Source organism: Notothenia coriiceps, unplaced genomic scaffold (genome assembly GCF_000735185.1).
Source record: "Notothenia coriiceps isolate Sejong01 unplaced genomic scaffold, NC01 NC01_scaffold00018756, whole genome shotgun sequence".
Lineage (NCBI taxonomy): Eukaryota > Metazoa > Chordata > Actinopteri > Perciformes > Nototheniidae > Notothenia > Notothenia coriiceps.
In genome coordinates, this window is record NW_011351457.1 from 1,921 (window position 1) to 23,836 (window position 21,916).

General features: G+C 38.5%; 2 protein-coding genes across 2 annotated transcripts in view; both read right to left on the bottom strand.

Annotated features, from left to right (window-relative positions):
* Positions 1–312: 312 nt before the first annotated feature.
* On the bottom strand, positions 313–16,116 carry calb2a (calbindin 2a). Its single transcript, XM_010777870.1, has 11 exons — positions 15,915–16,116; positions 11,836–11,912; positions 11,667–11,756; positions 10,925–11,005; positions 8,776–8,832; positions 6,595–6,672; positions 4,993–5,048; positions 4,824–4,863; positions 4,556–4,609; positions 1,846–1,917; positions 313–1,067 (listed from the first exon to the last, which is right to left on the bottom strand). Exons 1-11 carry the CDS (start codon positions 16,006–16,008, stop codon positions 951–953), a joined length of 816 nt encoding a protein of 271 aa, XP_010776172.1. The 5' UTR covers positions 16,009–16,116; the 3' UTR covers positions 313–950.
* A 4,430-nt stretch (positions 16,117–20,546) lies between these two features.
* The window catches only part of LOC104951235 (purine nucleoside phosphorylase-like), a gene marked incomplete at its 5' end in the record, with an annotated part of 5,291 nt that continues 3,921 nt past the window's right edge, over positions 20,547–21,916 (bottom strand). Inside the window, one exon of the mRNA XM_010777871.1 lies at positions 20,547–21,552. Within this exon, the coding sequence (XP_010776173.1) occupies positions 21,356–21,552 (197 nt within the window). The remainder of the gene's footprint in view (positions 21,553–21,916) is intronic.

Below are 21,916 nucleotides of genomic sequence, written 5' to 3' on the forward strand. Positions count from 1 at the left end.
CATTCAAACTTAGTCTCCTGAAATGTCCTTCCCATACAACAAAGCTGTATTGTCATTTACGCGAAGTATATTGGTATTGATAATACAAATACGGTTCAGTTTGTGTAAAGCCAAAAGTCGGGACTTTAGTATTTTTAGTCAAACCATTATGTTTTACTAAATTTAACCATGTATGTTTTGTGTTCTTTTGTTTTATTTCAATTTACAATGTTAACCACATGTTTAAAACGAAGTGAAGTCCAGAAGATAATCATATCCATTAAGGTATAACCAACGCTGGTAGTTTCTCTCAAAATCATAATCATACAATATCACAACTGAATTTATCTTAAGACATTTTATTAATATTTTCAATTGACAGTATCAGCCAAAAACAAACATTGAAAATGAAAATCACATCATGTCAATGGAACAAGAGGGCTTCAGGACAAACAAAGGAGGATGAATCCATACCAGTTCCATCATAACTATAAATAAGATTAATTCAAACAGAGCCTCTCTGCTGTTTTGTTTGACTATATACTGTATCTAATGCAAAGTTTAAAGAGCGAGGGAATGGAGCCGGGGTCAAGGTTCAGGTCAAAAATGGGTTTGGACTTTTGGTCAGGAGATGCAAGTCAGGCACAGCATAGATTGCAGGGATGTTCATGAAGTCAGAAATGGAAAGGGACATGGGGAGGAGTTGAGAGGTGAAAAGCTTTTGTAGAAGTTTCAGACAGCTCATGGTCAGGGAGGTCAGGTGGCAGAAGAATGAGGGTTTAAAGAACTGTAGCGTGCAGACAGTGCACTTATTCCTTCTGGTTTTGTAAAATTAGGGGTCTCGAGGACGCGAGTGTGTCTGGCATATGAACCTGGTATATGTTGCCAGGCAGCTGGATGTGGGAGTGGTCTCGAGGGAGCGGCGCAGGGCAGGGCAGAGAAAATTATACACAACAAGACAGGAGGAAGAATCACACAGTGGGCTCCTTGCAGAGGACAATTTCCAGCTCGCCACGGTAGAGCTTTCCTCCGTCAGACAGGCTCATGATGCTCTGCTTGTAGCCCGCCAGGCTCTTAGCATCCACATCCTAAATGACAGAAAGGGGGTTAACAAATAGACAATAAAACTGTGGAGGCAGTATAGTGATATTGGAGCTAAATTATATTTTTGCTAAACCTAAGCTTTCGGGTATTGGACAAAAGCAGGAAATATGTGCTGATAATGGGCATATTTAACAATCTGAATTCTTTTTTTTCTTTTTTTAAATCAATTGTTGATTTGACTATAACAACAACAAAATGCATCTTGTTTGATCTGATTTCCTGCATGTCTAACCAACCCCTGTCATCTATTACATAAAGGAGAAGTTACAAAAAAAATCACTCGATTTCACTCCATGCTAACAACATTTACGTTTACATTTCCGTTAAAGTCCATGAATTCATCATACCATTGTGCCTTTGGTTTCACCAATATACATTTCCTGAATGCAGTCAATACAATTTGTTGGCACCAATAAAGCTGTTGATTGAAGCTTTTGCACCACTAAGAGCCAGAGCAGTCAATTCGTCAAAAGCAGCTTGGTCATGTTTACTACTTCTATTATTGTCACTCTACCATAATCTCATATAATGGAGTTTTAATGAGATATTTTTGTTTCTGTTTTGTTATCCTCTCTTCTGTTACATGTAACAGTACACCGAGTGCACTGGGAGGTCAACAGCTGAGAACACCATGATGATCTTTGAGGAATGGTTTCCGGTGCCACAAGTCAAAAGATGGAAGATTACAAGCAGTAGAAGATGCACACAGTATGTGCTGGAATAAAGAATACATGTGAACATTGATCTAAGCCCCCATCTCACCTTCTTGTTTTTCTGGTAAAGGTCTCGTAGCAGGGCATCCAACTCCTGCTCATCAATGTAGCCATTGCCATCCTGAAAGAATGTATAAGAAACATGCAGAACATATTATTTTCATCTCCAAGCATTACGTTTGTTTAATCTAATATTAGATGTTATGTAAAGCGTCTTTGAGCACCAGGATAAACGCTATCAAAATTAAATGTATCGTTATTATTATCATTAATATGGACGTCAAAGTACCATTAGCATTATAACATACATCTATGTACAAGGACCAGATGAACTATGTTTAGTGTTTGTAAAAATGCTTAAAGGCTTAAGAGGAGGCTTTTAAAATAAAAAATAATGTGTATCCACCAAATACATCCACAGATACATTAAAAACATTTCAGTTAATTGGCAGAACTCACAATTGTGATGTAAGGATTTAGCAATCTGGTTAAGCATTAGCTTTGGTATGTAAGTAAAGTAAAAAAGTAGTTGTTTTCAACCAGATTTTTCTAGTTTTCATCAAAAACATTCTGCATTCTTTCCTAAACAGCGTGCACCAGCTAGATTTAGTGCCCTGCTCTGTTTCTCGACGTCATTCAATATTTTATGGCAAACATCATCAATGCACCAGCCAAATGGCCATTCATGAATTATGATTTAAAAGGACTTCCCATTCTCAACTCTGTAAAGGGGGTTAGCTGTAAAGTCAATATGCTAATTCATGACTTATGTCTCACAGTAGTGTTTAGTTTATGGCCAAAAAATAAGTCCAAACTGTTGGAAATGTTTCCTTGGCAAGAAAAACAAAACCATGTTCTGTTCATCTTGGCTGCATCTCAAGATGACTTCAGAGCTTTACTTTGGGAAAAGCTCATTGATGTTTACAGCTAAACTGACTTTGCCAGATCTTGGGAATAAAGTGTGAATTGTATTTATTTCAACACCGGCAACTCTGCAGAGTTGTGTGAAAGCGGAGCAACATCAGGTATCATCTGGTCTTTCTCAGTTGCGTGCCCTCTTTTTTATTTCAGAGGATTACAAGACTTGTTAGCGTTCAGCTGACCGGCTACACACTGCCCATTCTCTCAGCTCTCTGTGTTTCAGCTGCAGGGTCTGAGCTCATAACAAAATGATGAAACTAATTACATCCATAAATGGTAGTGCTTTATTCGCAGAGATAGTCTACATGAATGGACTGCAGTGGCTCATCCATAATTGAATATTCAACTCTGTTCTCTGCAAGTGAGCTAGAGAGAGTGCTTGCCATCACTCCACCCGAGACACTGACAGGGACATGCACGCAACCAACCACCCACTGCTATAAAGGACTGCCCTGTTAACTGAAGTCAATACAGTGACAGGAATTAACAATTACATATAGTAATGTTGAGCTTACATGTTCATAATTGACCTTAGGAATACCAGTTTTTTTTTTTTTAAAGGGTATTTTTAGCGCACTGACTTAATGGACATTTGCATGGCCCTCATTGGCAGATGGAAAAAGGGTGTGGTTGAGAAACTTTACAAAAACGGATGAAGCCTGGTTTCTTTCAACTCAAAAAACGAGCATTCGTAGAATCCATGGTGGGTTTTTTCTAGTACATTTGGTCCAGTAAAAATTGTTGTATTCTGCATTTTTGCTACACACAATGAATGTTTAAGACAGCATTCGAGAGATTTATTTTTAACATTTTCAAGTGTTGTTTTATCAATCACTATGACAGTATACAGAAGCATTAGTGTAAGAACTGACCTAGCAAACGAGCTAGCTACAGCACTGATGCTGCGCCACATCGAGCTAAGTGGTTTAAAATTAAGTCGTCCTTTTAATAGCTACCAAACTACTGTATATTGTTTGTCCCTCAGTGTGTCAAAATCTCACAACATATCATACAAAAATAAAAATGTTTTAGTAGATTTGCAACCCTCCCCTGTAACTCTGCTCTGCTCTGTTCCTGTCTGTTGTAAAAGATCGCTCCCTGTAGTCCCTTCCCACCGATCTGCGGTTAATGTGGAAAAAGTGGCCATTAACTACCGCTCAACCACCCAGAGCTGTTTACAAACGGACAGGTGTGCCTAACTCATTTCCCCAGTTGGGAAGCACCAGAGGCAGGAAACAATGAATTTGCATATGTATGATTTTGACAACCTGACTCACAAGTCTAGACTACTTTTATAGCCCTGCAATTCAATTTGTTGGTATTTTACAGTGTAAAAAAACTGTGCATTCCCGTAATCCTCACAATTTTAGCATGTTAGCCTTCAGATACAGTATAGGCCTGCTTTTGTACCCAAACGCCTACCTCTCCCACTGGCCGCAGCAAAATGATATATGTAGCCTATTAACTTAAATGTAGTATTGTATGATATTGTAATTTTACAGTGTTAATATACAGTATAGACCCCGAGTCATTTACCATGTTAGCATATTAGTTTTCAGGCACAACAGCATACTTATCCAGACAAAACCCTACATGTCCCATCTCTTTTTAAGCTAAATTACATTTGTACCCTTTTTATTAACACACCCTATTATATTGTTTTATTATAGCGAAGATATAGCAAGCTACTGGCCAAATTTCCTGTTAGCTTACTTGGTTAGCTTTACAAAAAAGTCTACGTTGACCATGAAAACCGGTATATCAACATAGTTTTGTTAAATTTACAGTAAAACAATATTTTCCATATTTTTTTCCCCCTTAAATGAAATGTCACGTACCTTGTCATAGAATGTGAAGATGGCATTGAACTGCTCAGTGTTCAACTTGACACCCTGTTAAAACAAGGTATGTTTTTGATTAACAATCTACACATTGCTAAATAGCAGTAGTAAGAGTAACACAACACTTTCATCAATCTTCAATCATTTATATATAAAAAAAAAAAATACTTCACCATAGTAAGTATATCAGTTACAGACATTGTGTGAAATTTAGCCATTTCGTTTTTGCTCGATAATTTCTTTGTGTACTGTGTTTATTTCCTACCTGGAAGCTGAGCAAGAAATTCTCCTGAACAGGGAGGAGCCTATATGAGAGAAGGACTTCATTAGCGGAAACGATAGTTCGTTAAATTATTGAAATCGATGGTGAATGAACATCAGAAGGCAATGTGTTTCATCTTTTATATAGTGAACAGAGTCAAATTGCACATTACCTTGCCATCTCTGACAGGCCCAACTTGCCATCTCCATTCAGATCAAACATCCTGAGCTACAAAGTGGAAACAGAATAGAGACAGGAAGGGACAGATGAGAGGTACTGAAAGAACGTTTTTTTATAGCTATGTGCTGTAAAGATAAAGGTCCCGTAAATGTAATTCACTGAGAAACAGAATGGACAGCCATAAAGTTTCTACCTTTATTATACATTTGCAACTTTTAACTTCTGCATAGTGCTAGATGTTTAACAGAATGCAGGAAAAGGGACCGCGAAAAAAACAGGCTTCACCCATTTCACCAATGCAGTTGATGGTGATTTTCTTTTAAATAATTGTAAGAAAGAAAATAATACAAGAGGCTTTCCAAATGACAATTTCTTCAACATAACATTATAGAAAAGCTAGAAGTTGGTTTCTAATTCTGCAGACATTGTGATATATTTGCTATTTTACATTCATCTGAAACAAAACAAAAAGTTCAACAATTGAACTCTTGGGAAATACTAGGAAACTGATTTTCTCTGTAGCAGTTTCAAACATTGGTTACATTGTAAATTATAACAAAACAAAACAAACATGCAACCCAACTACTTGGTTATGTTATGGAAAGAAACTAAGCGCAACTAAGCTTAAAATAGGTCAAAATAAACATTTGTTTTAACATGGGACACTGACAGCATTCTTCCTGATAAAGATACCAAATGTAATCTGGGAGAAAATACATTATAAAGTAATTTAAAAAGCAAATCTCTTTTGTCTTGCTGTATCACTCATAATGATAGTGTTTACCCTCCGTGGTATGTAAATGTGCATTAAAGGAATGAAGAAACAATAATGAATAAGTTTATCTAAAAGTGTCTTGAAGTAAAGCTTCAGAAAATTAGGTCATGTCTGCTCTGGGGCTTCAAGAAGATGCAGATGTTAGCACATCTGCGCTGTAAACACACAACCTGCAGGACATGATGGGTCACGACCACTCGGCTGCACAGCGCTGCTGCCACCAACATATAGGCCTCTGAGGTCCCCCAGGCCAGTTGGACATTAAACATATCCAGTTAAAAAAAAAAAAGGTAAAAGCAGATAACCTGAAGTCAGTCACTTATTTGTGTTTTATCTATATATAAAATATATATATGTAATTTTAATTATTTTGTTGTTACTGACAGCAAGCTAAGAGTGGAAGTTTTTTACTACAGTGTGGTCCGCTGTCTTCTTGTGGCAGGGAACACAATCTTTGAGTCATGACACAAATCTAATTAAAACATTAAACTGACCATCTGCCTTTTAGAAATGTGTGTATTGTTGGTCAAAATCAATTAAGTGTAACCTCTGTGTTCCTTATTCTGAGCATTAAGTTAACACTAACAGAATTCTGGAAACTGTCTAATTATATTGTGCATCTGGCACTCCTCATTTTGCATATGTGTGTTTGTGTGTGTGTGTGTGTGTGTGTGTGTGTGTGTGTGTGTGTGTGTGTGTGTGTGTTGTGTGTGTGTGTGTGTGTGTGTGTGTGTGTGTGTGTGTGTGTGTGTGTGTGTGTGTGTGTGTGTGTGTGTGTGTGTGTGTGTGTGTGTGTGTGTGTGTGTGTGTGAATCTTACTATGGTCTGTGTGTACTCCTGGAGCTTCTGGTCATCATAGTGTCTGTTAGCCTTCTCCAGCAGGTCTGACAGAAAGCCCTGAGGACATAAACACAAAAAGATGCAAAATAAATGTGAAATAACATGCAGAAATATCACACATAGGGTCCTCGGTTTTTACCACTGAAAAAATAACAAAGCAAAGCAAGAGCTGCCTTTAATCTAAATCATCAAAGTTTATTTAGTAGATGAATTTAAATGCTTTCAAATTCAATTGAGTTAATTTATGTAGAAAGTAAAGGAACATCTGTGGGAAATAAATACATAAGAAGTGTTCAAATACAAAAATATATATCGTAGAGGAAAAATTAAAAGGATGAAAACAGAAAACAATGATGATATCAATGGTCTTTGTATGTTAAAACCTAATCAGCTATGTCACTTAAGCTATTTTGTGCAGTAAATGTAGTGCAATAATTAAGTATTCTTAGCATTCTTAAAGGCTAGTTAAACTTGAGTCGATATATTCCAAATATTTTCCACATCCGCTCACAATCAGGACGTTAGTCTGCTGACTGGGATCTCATCTGCATTTTTCCACAGCTTTCAAACGGCCACACCTGAGCAACTCATCTGCACCTGGTCAGCTGGAAGAAATGTGATCCCATAGTAACAAAAGCAGCCTAATCTGTACAGTACATGAAGCGTAATCACTGACCCCATAATGTTCGACTCCCCAGTTTGGAGCACTTTCCTTTATATAACAAGCCTTTTCCCTAGAGGCGCTGAAGTGTATAACATTTGTGCAATCTAAAAATGTTTTTACATCTGAATCCTCACCTGAAAAAAACACTCATGGTCATTGGAGGATTTCCTGTGGAGCAGCCACTTAACTCTCCTCTGTCAAAGCTGCTGCCTGGCTTTACTGACCCAAGTGCTCACATGTTTTTAAAAATAAAGGGGGAATCACACTAAAACTCAGCAATGAACATTTTGAGATGTTGATGATCAGTGGAAGTATTAAGCTAACATATAATTTGATGGCCTTAACAATGCAAACAACTAACCTTTCCCTAGCCCATCTAAAGCAATATGTTACTTATCTTAATTTAGCATTTTCTTTAAAGTCCGATCACTTTTATACATTGTTAAAAGGCCTTAAAATATAATTTCTTCAAAACATACACTTATTAGCGTTATTTCTAGGCATTATCTGAGCATATTGATACCATTTTCAGGTCTGTACACTAAATGTAAAGCTAGTGCAGACAAACAATTAGCCCTAGCATTAGCTTCTTTAGCACAAAGACTGAAAACAGGGGGACCAGCAGGCCTGGCTCTGTCAAGAGATAACAATTTCCAGCTCCAAATTGTACTTATTAACACAAATGTTACACAAGTGTTACAATGACAAGTTGTACTTTTACAGGAAGTTTTGTACTGGATAATATTTCAGCACAGGTTTATCCTGAAGTCATATTGGTAGGCATAGCGCATATCCCCTGCTTCCATTCTTTATGCTAAGCTAAGCTAATTATCTTCTAGCTCTGGCTTTATATTTAGCATACGGACATCAGAGCGGTTGTTTAAGTTTTGGCAAGAAAAAGTACTCCTTAACTACTATTTTACATAACTATTCCTTTCAGCATGCAGACTAGAGCATTAGTATGATAATAGAGAAGTTAATGATCATGACACCGTAAAACATTGAGGATTATTTTTTCTCATCGTCTCCTTACTTTTTATTGAAGCATGACAATATATCATCGAGGAGATGAAAGATGTGTATACTTAAGATATTTTTTTCTTTCCACTAAAAATGAACTACAGTCATGGGAAGCACATCCAGGTAACGACTATTAAAGTATATTTATATACAACTATTTACTATCTGATTATTATAGTATTTAGGCAAGGGTAGGGTATAGGTTTTTTAGTTTTTAAGGTTGGGGTTATTGTCCTTGTAGTGAGCATTTGAATGTGATTGTATATTCATGGGGAAAAAAGAAAGAAAAAAAGACATAAAGAAAAAGAATAAGTATGATCAATTAAGCAGATAAAAAAATAGGGTGTTTTATAATTAAATAGTATGTGCAATATTAGTTGAATGGTAATTTAAATGAAAATATAGTTTCCTAATTATCACTATTATGTAAAAAACCCAAAACTGCATATCATAGTAAATGACATATAACAACATACCTTCAATTCATTTGCTTCAATGTAGCCACTGCGGTCTGTATCATATCGCCGCCATGCCTACAAGAAATCAACAAAGAAATATTGGATTGAAAGCCATTTTCAGCACAATGCCACTCTTCTCCAGAGTGATTTACATGTTCAGCACCCCCCCACCCCACACCACTAGATAAATCCTCTCTGATTGAACCCCAGCTTTCTCTTTAACTGCGCTAAGAGTTTGATTTTTCTCTGGTGCAGAGATCGCTCCAGTGGGGAAAACCACAAAAGCCTGGCCCATCAATGTAATCACACACTCTTCAATACAATCCCTTTCTCCTGCATACAGAGTAGAGACAGAGTCAGATAAATGAGGGAGAGAAAGTCATTTTAATGAATGTTTTAATCTCGCAGCTGTCCCTGTCCGAAGAAGGGCTCCTTATCAAAGATGGATGGGCTTCCCCCTTTCTTCCTCCTCCCCTTCTACTCCGCAAAGAGGAGCTACAGTGGTGTTATCCATTATATATGACTCTAGAAATAGAAGGCTCTGCTTCCTCATTCTAACCCTTTAAAACACTCTCTGACCACATCCTCCTCGCTGCACCCTTCCACAAAGACTGATTAATCCTCCTCTTGTTTTATGCTCTCAGGCTCTGGCTCTCAACTTCCCATCGACATTTCATTTACACCCTCTCTGTTCCTGCTTTCTCCCGCTTGCCCTTTTTATCCTTCTCCCTCCACACCTTCTCATTCGCTCATCCAGCTTCTCTCGTTTCATTATTCCTTTACGATATGACACAGGGGGACCAGGAGAGCCTTTTTCCCAGCATGTAATTGCTTTCTAATTGGCTCCTTTCTTTCATTGCAGCAGATCTAACATGAAATCTGGCATTTTCTTATCTTCCAAAGGTATTTTGTGGAATAAATTATTTCCTTTTTCAAGTACCTTTCAACACACATCTTGCTCTGCTGAAGGCAGTGGCACTAAACCTTTTTATACTGTACATTAAACTTTTTAAATATAACTGGTTTCTTAAACACAGAACTGCTCTTATAGGCCCACATTATTATACGATATACTTTATGTGTTTTCATATCTCTCGTTATCTTACGAGCTCAAAAGATTTAGGTGCCCTGCTCACTGGGACAGTGTTATAGGTTACACATCAGACATTGACAGACCTAGAAGTTATACTTTCAGAACCAATCAGCTATATACTTGATAGCAGTTAGCAGCGAGCGATATTTTGGTAGTTCTTAATCAGCTAGCAGATATATGGGCCATTATCCTTGTGCCAGTCATTGTTTACAGTTCGGTTAGCAACACACACGCTAATCTTAAACTAAATCTAGCTAGCCAAAGCCGGCTCTAACATGATTGTTCAATATTTTTCGGACTAGAAACGGAAACCAGAAAGCCGCTATCAAAATATTGTCTCTTTGCCGATGGATTCTGCATTCATATGCAGATATTTTTTCATTAGATTATGCTTGTGGAGAATGTTTTACACAGCTAGTTTCCAGTGCTAAGGCTAATTTGGACATCAGGTTAATGTATGCTTGTTGCACGTTCCTGACTAGCCTCTGTAAAATTTACTTAAAAGTACAGCAAAGTGCCTGATGTTTTTGTAAAAAGTTACTGTAGATTTGCATATGTTTTATTCAGTAGTATCACGTAAAGTATACTAAAGAAATGTACTCTGCAGCTGTCTTTTTTAGGACTTTTGCTGGCTCACTTGTCACATATTAGCCTTTATTTGTTCTCGGATGCTACAGTCAATGCTAATGATGGACTATCGGGTGTCATTGCCAATGTGTAATTCAACTTCTAAATCTAAACAAGCAGAAATGGTCAACCATGTGCATTGAAGGCAGAGAATCTAGGTTTTTTTTTCTCCAGACTACTCCAGTTTATTTCACTCATTAGCATACCTTCATCGTTCATGGGGAATTCATCCCTGAAATTAGCTGGTAGGCAGGAATAAGAACATGCAGGCTGTCTCCTTGGTTGACTGACTCTGGGCGATAATGTATGGTTGGTTTAAGCACGTGTGTCCTGACTAATGGCAATCCTTAGTGTGCAAGAAGCAGACAGCAGGGTAGGGGACAGCAGCTTTGCAGAAAACAATATATCCTAGACCGAGACCATCCACAGACACTTAGAAACTCTTACCGCCATGAACTCAGCACTGGAGCTGACAAACTGTCTGAAGCAGAGCAGGAAGTTCTCTTCAGTTGGGAGAATCTGGGCCAGCTAGGGAGAGAATGACAGGAAAAGGGGAATGGCGAGAACAAGATGGTGGTTGATTTGATGCGAGAGAAGTGATGGAGAGTCTCAAAATGGCAACACGGACATTAATAATAGAGAGCCATAACCTCAGAAGCTGGGCTATGCCTGGATTAGAATATTTTCTAAACAATATTTTTGACTCAGGGAAAGGCTTTGCACCTGATTTTCACTCCAACAGCTGAACCGAAAAAATTATTTACAGATTTTCCGTGCAGCGAGAGGACTATTGATATTTTCCAAGCTCTCCTTCTCGCATCTCTTTGTAATCACTCAACTAAAATGGTCAAATCGAGGGAAAGCAATATCCTAAACTGACATTCCATTGAGACTATTATAAAGACTGTATTCATACAATCGATCAGAGTATGGACCAAGCTTCTGCCTCTCGCTTGTACTGTATTCCTCAGGCTCTGGGATTTATCTAAGCTGTCTTTTTCTCACCCTCCATAGAAGGCAGACAAATTAAATGTTTCTCTTTTATTCCAGTGTTTATGCTAAGCTAAACTAGCCAGCTATATAAAGGAGGCCTGTATCGAACTTTTCATCCACAAGAAATCCTATTTGTCAATGTCAATCTATAGAAAAGACTGAATTTCCAAGCACAACTCAAGAAGCACGGCCTTACCTCTGACATCTCAATTCGTCCATCTTTGTTCTTGTCGAACTTCTGCATGAACTCCTTCATCTTCTCTCTGAATATGGGGTTTGTAGGGTCCTGGAAAACAATTGTACTCAATACAAGAGAAACCTGATTGTCAGTTTGTGTATCTTTAATCTTTAGTCATTGAACTCACCACCCCTGAACCTCTCCGGGCCGTCTCCAACTCCCTGAAGAAGTTTTCCAGCTCCTTCCCCTCGATGTAGCCATTACCTAGAACACAGACAGAACATAATTGGGTCGTCACAACAAACCACAAATGGGCAGATGTGGTCACAGTATCAAATGGATTCAAGCATGGCATGGTTTTGCCCCGGTAATGATTCAAACATGAGCACTTTACCAGTAACTATCTTCTATTTGGCTCAATGGAATAGACTATTGACTGACACAAAGCAAACTGATCACTCCTAAAATACTTTGTTTACAAGGCTGTATGCAAGGAGAAGCTATATATAGAAAATTGTTTATCCAGGATTTTGAAGGCGATGATCCATAGACAGCTTCTTTTATTCCATGGAGATCAATCCTGCCTTCAGCGGGGAGTTAATGCAAATGCCACAATTCGATATGGAAAACAGTGTTGCCTAGAACTATGTATTCCTGATCATCTAGAAAGTGGGGATACTACATCACGAACAACTGGAACTTAACTGAGAAAATGTCATAACCTTGCTTTACCATGCTGTCAATCATTTTTGACAGACTTTCCCTTTTATCAAATGGTGCTTATCAGAGAATGATGTCCATCACCTTTTTAGGGACTCTGTCATGATAAATTTAGCTTCGGGACAATAAATTGTTATCATATTTCATCCTTCCTCCTGCTGTTCTGTCGCCCTGACAGTACCTATTCGAAGGACAAATGAGTACGCCCGCATCACCCAGGTAGTCTATGAAGCCGTGCCAATATTCTATCAACAAGCATGCTGAATGGCTGGACAGATGGCTCCAAACGATGTGACTAGCTGCTTCAATAAAACCCTGGAAGGCAGAGCTGCCTCATTAAACATCAACAAAGATTATTATGCCATCCAATTCCTCTCCTCTCACTGTCTCTTTTCTGTCATCTTCTATCTAACTCCCTCTCCCTATCCAGTAAACATCTTAGCGTCTTTGCTCTATCCGTGCAAATGTTTGTGTGTGTGTGAATGTGGGCATGCATGCATTCCTTAGTGATGTTATCAAAACTCATGAATAGAAGCACTGCTGTTTCAATAAGTGGGACAATAAAATGCCTTGCTGCTATCGAGCTTCCCTCCTGTGGGTCTTGTTGACATTTAGCACTCTGGAAAGAAATAGCCTGCTTGATAATTAAGAGTAAGATGTGATTAACTACAGAGTGAATGGCATGAGATGACAATAAAAATAGATGTATGAATAGATTATGCCGGAGCACTGTCGTACGTCAATAAATATGGCATTAGATTCATACACCCCGTCATTAAGGGAACATCTGTTTGTACAGTGCTATTTCAGATGTAGGATTAGCCCTTTCTGTTTTATTCAGCGTCTGAGGCGCATCACTGTTTTGCTCTATCTAATGTTATATGTACTGCAGCCTGATTACAGTGTGCCCATATTGAGTAAACTGTCTTTAATCCATCAAGCGAACCCTTACTGAATATCAATGAAGCTATGCAGATACATTTTACGCCAACTCACTTCCAGATCATTCAATTTAAATGTCAAATAACCCGTTTTATATGTCGTAATGAGGGCGCTCCCACCAACTTGCTTTATATACTTTGGTCTCCCAGCACAGGCACTTAAAAGCTTGCACCAGCCAGCGAGATAAAAGGCTCACTAAACCACTTTTTGGCTAAAACACACACTCTTTCGTATACTGCGTCACTATACTCCCAGGAGGCGCTGGTAAAGCTGCTTCACTTCTCTGTTTCTGATTCTAAAACTCAACCCCAACACAGGAAAACTTTCAAAGTGGGCACCTGTGCCAACTAAGTGCATATTTAAAGTCTAAACAAAGTGCATTTGCCTTTTAAAGGAGAGTGCAGCCTTGTCTATTCAAATGTTTCGTGGTGAAATCACAGATGGGTAAATCCAGAAGGAGCCTCGAGTTCCGAATTTCCATGTGCAGGTTAACAAAAATAATTAACAGCAAATGCTTTATAATTAGCAAAAGGAGTTGATTCCTTTTTTTTTGGCTTTGAAGCGATTGAATTGTGAAGGCCTGACAGAGACAGCAGAGAAAGATGAGAAGGACGCAGAGCGGAGGAGCTGCAATCCAGATGAGATTTGATCCTGAGCCAAGGGGAATATGTGGTTTCATCATCTTTGGGTACATCGCCTCTTGTGTATTTCTATCTGCAACTCAAGAGATGTTTACTCAATCTGAGCAAACAAATTAGCTCTCCTTTCTTTCGGCAAGGCAAGGAGACACTCCCAGTGATGAGAGCAGAAATCGAACACTCTAGCCAAATCTGTAGATGCACACTAGTTGTATTTGATTTGCAAAGTGGCACATTGCAAAGCACGATATGTAAAGTGGCTCAGCAGTAGGACACCTGGGGGGTATAGGACTCATCTCATCTTGACGTTCTGAGGAGGCCCAAAGAGTAAATACTATATCAGTTATGACAACTTTGTCTGCACGTTGGCTCAGCTGCTGAGCTTGATTTCTCTGTGGAATACACTTCAGCATGTGTGCAGGCTTCAAAAACACATAGCGTTAACAATGAATTCCCAGGAGTGTGTGTGTAAAACAAGTAGGACCAAATCTCGTATTGTTTGCAGGTGTATTTCAAACATCTATACATAATAATCAGTATATATGTCCGAGTCGGACTATCAACCCTTTAAAAGAAACCAAACTTGGTCTCCTTTTCATTTTGATCCCTGACGACTTTTGCTTTTTAATCAGCACTTTTATGTGTTCACAAAATGCCCATAATCCACAGAATAGATACTTCCATGATTAGACTTGAGTCTTTCAAGGCAGCAGCCTGACAACACTTGTCTTATCTGTCACACTGCAAGCAGAGATATTTGCAGAGTGCGATACAAAGACTGAGCTGACAAATCTGTACGGGGAAAAGCAGGATCGATGCAAAAATGAAAGACAGTGATCAAGATTAACACTGTGGAGGGAACAGGGAGTGTGAGTGAGGGGAGGAGGGGGGAGTCGCTGAATAAATTATTACACGGGACAATTTCATGTTGACAGATATCACACCACATAAATCCATTTGACTTCCACTGCATCAATACCTGACTGCACTTATTGATGAAACTTAAATAAGCAAGTGAATGTGAAATGGAAAGAAGCATCAGGCAGAGCCAATTATAGGTAACATCCGAACTGTCAATAATTGTAGAAGAAGAGACCATAGATAAATAATGAGGTGATTGCAAAATAACACGTCAATTGGGAGTTTAAATCAAGTTCCATTATTGTTGGAAAATTACAATGTCAAGGTTTACTTCATGCACCATGAGAGGACTTTTCTGAATGGTCATAAAAATTGATTGAGAGAAAGAAAGAAAGAAAGAAAGAAAGAGGCTGCATCTACTTTAACTTTCCATTTGGGGCTCATATAATATAGCCTACTGTAAAACATATAGTATTTAAAAAACATTTTGTATCAACCTTTTAAAGATGCTTTTAATTTAAAATGATGCATTAACATTTCAATACAAAAATGAAATAAACGAATACCACGTGGTTTCGGGAGTGGTCCGCATCACTAATTCATTTGAAAGACGTTGAACTTTTTAAAGGCTTGCAATATTTGGATTTATGAATGAGAAAAGTGTCTTATATTAGATAATCTACAATATTAAACGTTTTTGGCTACTTTATTCCTCTATTGCGTAAGGGACTAATTATATTATCACTATTTTAACAAACTATAGCATTCACAAAATAGGGATAATTGAGCTTTTATTACCTTATTACTATTGTCTCATCCAAAATGTCCTCGAAAACTGTTTTTTATCTTTCAGATATCTTAAATTGTCGCTTTAATACGCCACAACCCCAACCAATTAATAATGAATGTTTTTTCTAAGCTTGATAACGGTTTTACATTATTGTTGGAGGATGCATTTAATCTTTTCTCCATGCATCACCCTTTATTTTCATTTTGTATTAACCTTCATTCAGTCTGCAGCATTTTACAGCATTAATATATAATTCATAGAACCTTTTTTGTTAGTTCTGGATAACTTTTGGAAAATGGGAAAAAAGTGTCCTACCGTCAGCATCGAAATGTTTCCAAATGTCGATGAACTGGGACGCGGTGACCTCGGCCAGGTGCAGGTGAGGAGGCTGCTGTGCTTTGTTTGCCATGATGCTTTCGACGGATGATGCTGCAGGTCAGACGCCAGAGAAAATCCGCAACTAACTTTTCTGTGTCTCTTGCTCAAACACACCCCAAACTGTGGCCCCAGTGCGCCGCCCGCCGCTTTTTAACCCCGGCGCAGGAGCTGCAACACTGCTGCTCCACCGCTAGGGGCGCAGCATCCATCTGAGTCAGCTTCTATTTCTCTCTCTCTCTCTCTCTCTCTCTCTCTCTCTTCCAAGCTTGATGTGGATGTGATAGGACGTTTGGGGCACTGCAGTGGACAGACTCGTGTGTGTGTGTGTGTGTGTGTGTGTGTGTGTGTGTGTGTGTGTGTGTGTGTGAAAAAAAGGGAGGGGAGAGAAATTGCAGATTGTTTAACTCTTGCACCATCATGCTTTACAGTAGATCCCACGTGTGTGTTTCAGTGGAAGTGCATGTGAATTCCATTATTTCTGCATGCTTGTACAATTATTGCCTGTGTTTCTGTGTGTGTGTTCCTCCCTACATCTGTGTGTGTATCTAAGCGTGCAGCTCCCCGAGCCTGTCTGCCAGTGTGTGAGGCTTCACAGACTTAATTAGAACTCACACACTAATCACATTTCCCACACTGCCTACAGCCAGCGGTGATTAGCCCACATAATAAATGTAAATTCTGAAAAAGAACTTTTTTTCATTAATGGCCATGCGGCACAGAGGGGTTAGGCAAAGCCACAGATTCTATTAGGAGAATGATGAATAAAGAAATACTCATATATGTCTTCATCTCATTTATTTCAAAAGACGATAATATTCAGGATGAAGCCATAAGATTGTAATGAGCCGGAGGGCAAGTATCCCTTGAGAGATAATCTTGCTGTTGATGGAATCTGTATAAAGGCATATTTTAAAACAAAAAGAAAATGAATTATATTTTTCAATTTACTCACAGGCCAAGACAAGGACAAATGGATGTGTCATTATTAATTAAAAAAACATCAGTTGCTAACAAGTGGCTAAAACTGCTTATCCTCATCACTAGCTTTTTACTTCTGGCAATTGCATTTACATTTTAAAAATCGTAACACTTTTTTTACATGTAGAGATTATCCTGCTGAACAAACAAGCAGATCCAACAAGCGCAAAGCAACTTTAGCATTCATTTTCTTTATATCATCTCCTGAGGAAAATGTCTCTAAATGCTTTTTCCTAAAGTTAAATGAGTAGAAAATGAATCACATTAACTAAGTAGCTGGCACCAGGAGGCAATATAAAGACTGAAATCAGGGGAAACACTCCAAAGCTTATGAAATAATATTACATACTTTATTTCCAAACAGAAACATTTGTATTACTATGTACTGTATGTAACTGTGCTTTCTTGGTTACTATCATTCTCCATTCTGTAATGCTCACACGTCCCCGCAAAACAGTACCAGGAAGCTATCAGTCTTGGGCTTTATCAGCAACTGTAACACAAATATGCTAGGCCTATGAATCATATCAATTACTGTATATTGCCAGTTGATTCTGTATGTCCAAAAATAACAATGTTGAATGGTTGCTTTTAAAATATATGATTTTCGACTGTTACATAAATTATTAACTGAAGCTAATGATTAAGATGATCCAGACCAAGCCAAGTTGTCACCCTCATGCATATGGATGCATTGTTGAACTTGAACTGTCACTTTTCCCCTAAATTGCAGAAGTCATTTTCCAGATCCGCTCTGCATGCTGGTCCAGTACAATGCTGACACACCGCTGGCACCCGACTCCTGTTGGAGGCAGTGTGTGAAAGTCAGAGGAGACATTCCCTTATTGATGCTATTTCGTACACTTGTAAAAAGTCACATTCACTAACAGTAGCTCTGCTATCTCACAGACTGTGTGAGATCAGGTAGCCTACATGACAGTGCATGCATAAGAACAGCTTGTGTGTGTCAGTGTTTAAGAGTGTAAACTCAGCAAAGCTGTCCCGCTCTATTTCCTCAGCTTCTCTTTGCACCCTATAATAATCAATAGCTGGCTCTGGCTCTCAGCCATGGCACGGCGACAATAGATAGATCAACATTACATTACAGATGAGGCCTGTCGCCAGCCTGAGGGGACTGCCGACTCAAACACACTTCATTTTCCTCTCTTTTTCTCTTTAGTCACTCCTATCGTCTGTCTTCATCTGTGTGTCTGCTCTATCACTTCCTTCCATTCAAAGCAGAGAGCCTGCTATTTGCATCCTACACGCATATCTTTGTAGACAACTCCATTTTCGGATTTGTGAGGCATCTGCGTTGATGTGTGCGACTACAAACCAGCCTAGTTAAGGTGTTGTGTTTGTGTTGTCGAGCTGCCTGGTTCATTTGTATTAATATTTCAGCTCCACATTGGGGCTGTACCTCTACAGGCTGTATGTAGATGAATTATGTAACAGAGAAAAAGCTGGGTACGGAACAGCCATTTCCACTCCATCTCAATCTCATAGCGTCTTCGTCTGTTTGAGGTGTGCTTAAAGTGAAGGATTGAGGGAGGGAAAAGAGAGTGAATGTGTCGGTGAGGTGTGTGTGAGTGTTTCTCTTTTATCTCCTTGCTTTTCGCACATATCACCCTCTTCACTGATCATCATTATCGCTGAGAGAAAACTCATTTTTTCCTTGAAAACATCCAAACTGATTGCTTCTGGGGACATAACCTCTCAGTTCACACTCCCTCTTTCACACACAAACACAAATATGAACTCATCCACAACAGAAAATACCAGCATCCAAGTGTCATTTGAACGTTTTTATTTGAAAGCACCAACAATTGGTATGAAAATAAATTATATTTTGTCAATAGACACATATTGGGTTCATCCTATTAGATTATAATCTGAACAGTATTATTCAACTGAACACAGTATACAGTGGTTATTTGGTCTAGTGAATACAGAATGCACAATTTGGAGTTGTGCCCATACAGTGAGCATGCTGGTGCATCTAAAAGATTAATTACCGGTATGTGACTTACGAGTTTCCCTATTTTATTGTGTATGGAGCAGATCCAGATTTTACATTTAGAATTCACTCTAAATGGAAATACCCCTTTAAGACTTCTCCCATTAGCATCTTGATGTGAAGACTAAAACAAATGGTCTAAGAGGGAGACTGCTGATGTAGGACTTTTCTGGCCTTTGCAGCACCAATGAATGAGACGGTCAAGGGGACCTGGCAGCAGGTTCCAGATCAGCGCAGGGGAGATTGAAAACTCCGTATTATAGCCCTCCCTGATATTACAGTACTGCGGTCTCTTGCTGTACAAATAAAACACATCCAAATGCAATCCACCCAAGAAAAGCCTTCATACATCACTACTGCTTAAGCAGATTAGCCATTACATTAGGTATTTCTTTCAGATAATAATTTTTCAGAAATTGATTCAGACAAAAATGTAATTTTATTTGTCACGTCATCATTTCTCATAATACATATATACATAATACATGATTTAAAATACATAATTTGTCTACTTAAAAAATAAACACCTTTGATATGATCCCAGTGTATATATATATTGACTTCTATAGCTAAAATAACTACGTATTGTACATTTTGTATAACAATCAATCACAAAATAAAGGAATCAGGTGCCAGTTAATACTATTTGTTCCCAATAATTATTCCATATTCTCTCTTATTAGCATTTTTGATCATGTGGATTAACTTCTCAGACAGTACTGGAGAAGTTTCTTCTATATGTGCATTGTGCACCAATAATTCAAGGGAAACGCATAGTGCAGTGTCTTAAGCTAGTACATGATGCATTGATAGGTGGTAGTTGCATACATTGCTCTCACTTAAGGCAAATACGACATACAGCAATTTGCTGATACAATAAATATGGAGGGTATCATTCTACTGACCTTAATTATAGACAATGACCCAGTTAAGATAAAACAAAAAAAACATTTTGTTGAGTCGTAGTTAAGAACATGATCATAAGAACGACTAACCATGTCACAATTATCCCAGCATTTCTCAAGGTTTTTATGTTTTGACTAGTAGTGAGCAGCATAAGCTCACCATACGTATGTATTATATTAATTATAATGTTTTGTGATTAAATATCAGCCATCAGAGAGGTTTCACTATGCTGCCAGTATAACCATAACAGGAAGTAACGTAAAAGTAAAACCCAAACAACCCTGCATCAATAATGCAGGATAGAAATACATACTGGTGGGGCCCACCGCAGTATTCCTTTTACATTTATTGATCCATGAACTGGGATATATGAGAACATGGTCGTTTTAAATAAGGGAATGCTATACTATAATCAGTAACCACCACAATAGTGGTTCAGTCAGACAAGTCACATGTTTCTTTAACATGTGTATTAGAAGCAGCATATAGTTGAGTTAGGTGACAGGTGGAAGCTGGGGTGGAAGCTGGGGTGGTGGTGGGGCAGGCAAGCAGCAGCGAGGTGGAAGTAGCTGCAGCAATAGCAGCAGCTAGCAATGCATGGAGAGGGAACTGGCAGGTTAAATAGGGCGGCATATTAAGGAGACTCTGTTTGGTTGGTTGTAGAGTGGCAACGGGGGTTATGTATGAATGCAGCATAAGTGCTCGAGTTGACTGGCTGAACTAGCTCGCAGGCTTCGCCCCATATTTGGAACACACAACAAAAGTCATTATGTCACCTCCAGGTTTTAGAGACACTCAGGAAATTACTTTATCCTAATCTGGTTTCCAGGTTTCATGATTTATGTTCCACTTATTGTTGAGCAACTCTACTTGAAACTATGATTTTTTTTCCACCCGTGGCTTAACTCAAACTATTTTCAAACATCGGTTCTTCACAGTTTGGATATCTTATTTCTGGTACATATATAGATGTATGGTAATCTCTCGCCTATTCTCATTATATTCCTCGGAGGGTATGGTAGTGCAAAACAAAACAAAAAACAAAACGTAAAAACATAGTAAAGCCAATCGTTGCTTTATGTTAAAACGTTTAGATTAACGGCTCATTGGCCAAGTTTTAGAAATGACAGCTTTGTAAATCAAAATTGAGTCTGCTGTCAGAAATATATTCTATAAGGCCTCCATGAATGTAATTCATGGGACAATATCCAGGGTTTTGAACATCTTGCACTGAGAGCAAAGTAGACACGTGTCAACATTCGGCAAATTCTGTGCACCTTTCAAGCTTTTACAATTGCCATTCTTCTTTTTACTCTGCTCTTAAAACCCTCTTCCTCACTCCCCCAGTTAACCACAACTTTAACCACTTAAGTACACTCACATTATGTCCCAGTTCATCATCTGCACCTTATTGTTACCCTTTATTCAAAGCTAAGATGAGTCACCGATTACTTAAAGGTACTAGAGGCTGAAGGGACTAGATTTTGGTGATGAGGTGGCTGACGAGCCTCTGGAGGTCCAGGGTTCTGCGCTCGGTGGTCTTCAGCACCTCCTCATGGTTAGCCCTCTCTGTGCTGTCATATTCTGTCACCACCTTATTGGTGATGAGGGACAGACCCAAGATGCGCAAGCCACAGTGACGCGCCACCAGCACCTCTGGCACCGTGCTCATACCTGCAGAGAGGAGAGCTCTGTTAGAGGTACACACTCACATTATAGTATATTATAGTATTAAATAGTATAGTATTGTATAGTATAGCATAGCATAGCGTTGCATAGCATAGCATATAATAGCATAGAATAGCATAGCATAACAAAGAATAACATAGTATAGTATAGTATGGTAAAGTATAGTATATCATCTCGTGTATTACCATAACGTAATGTAAAGTACAGTGTACTATAAAAGTACTGTATAGAATGTTTTAGAACAGTATACGGTATAGTATAGAACTGTATAGTTAAGTACTGTATATTATAGTATAGCTTAGCATAGAATAACATAGCATAGTATAGTAACGTAGAGTATATAACCTAG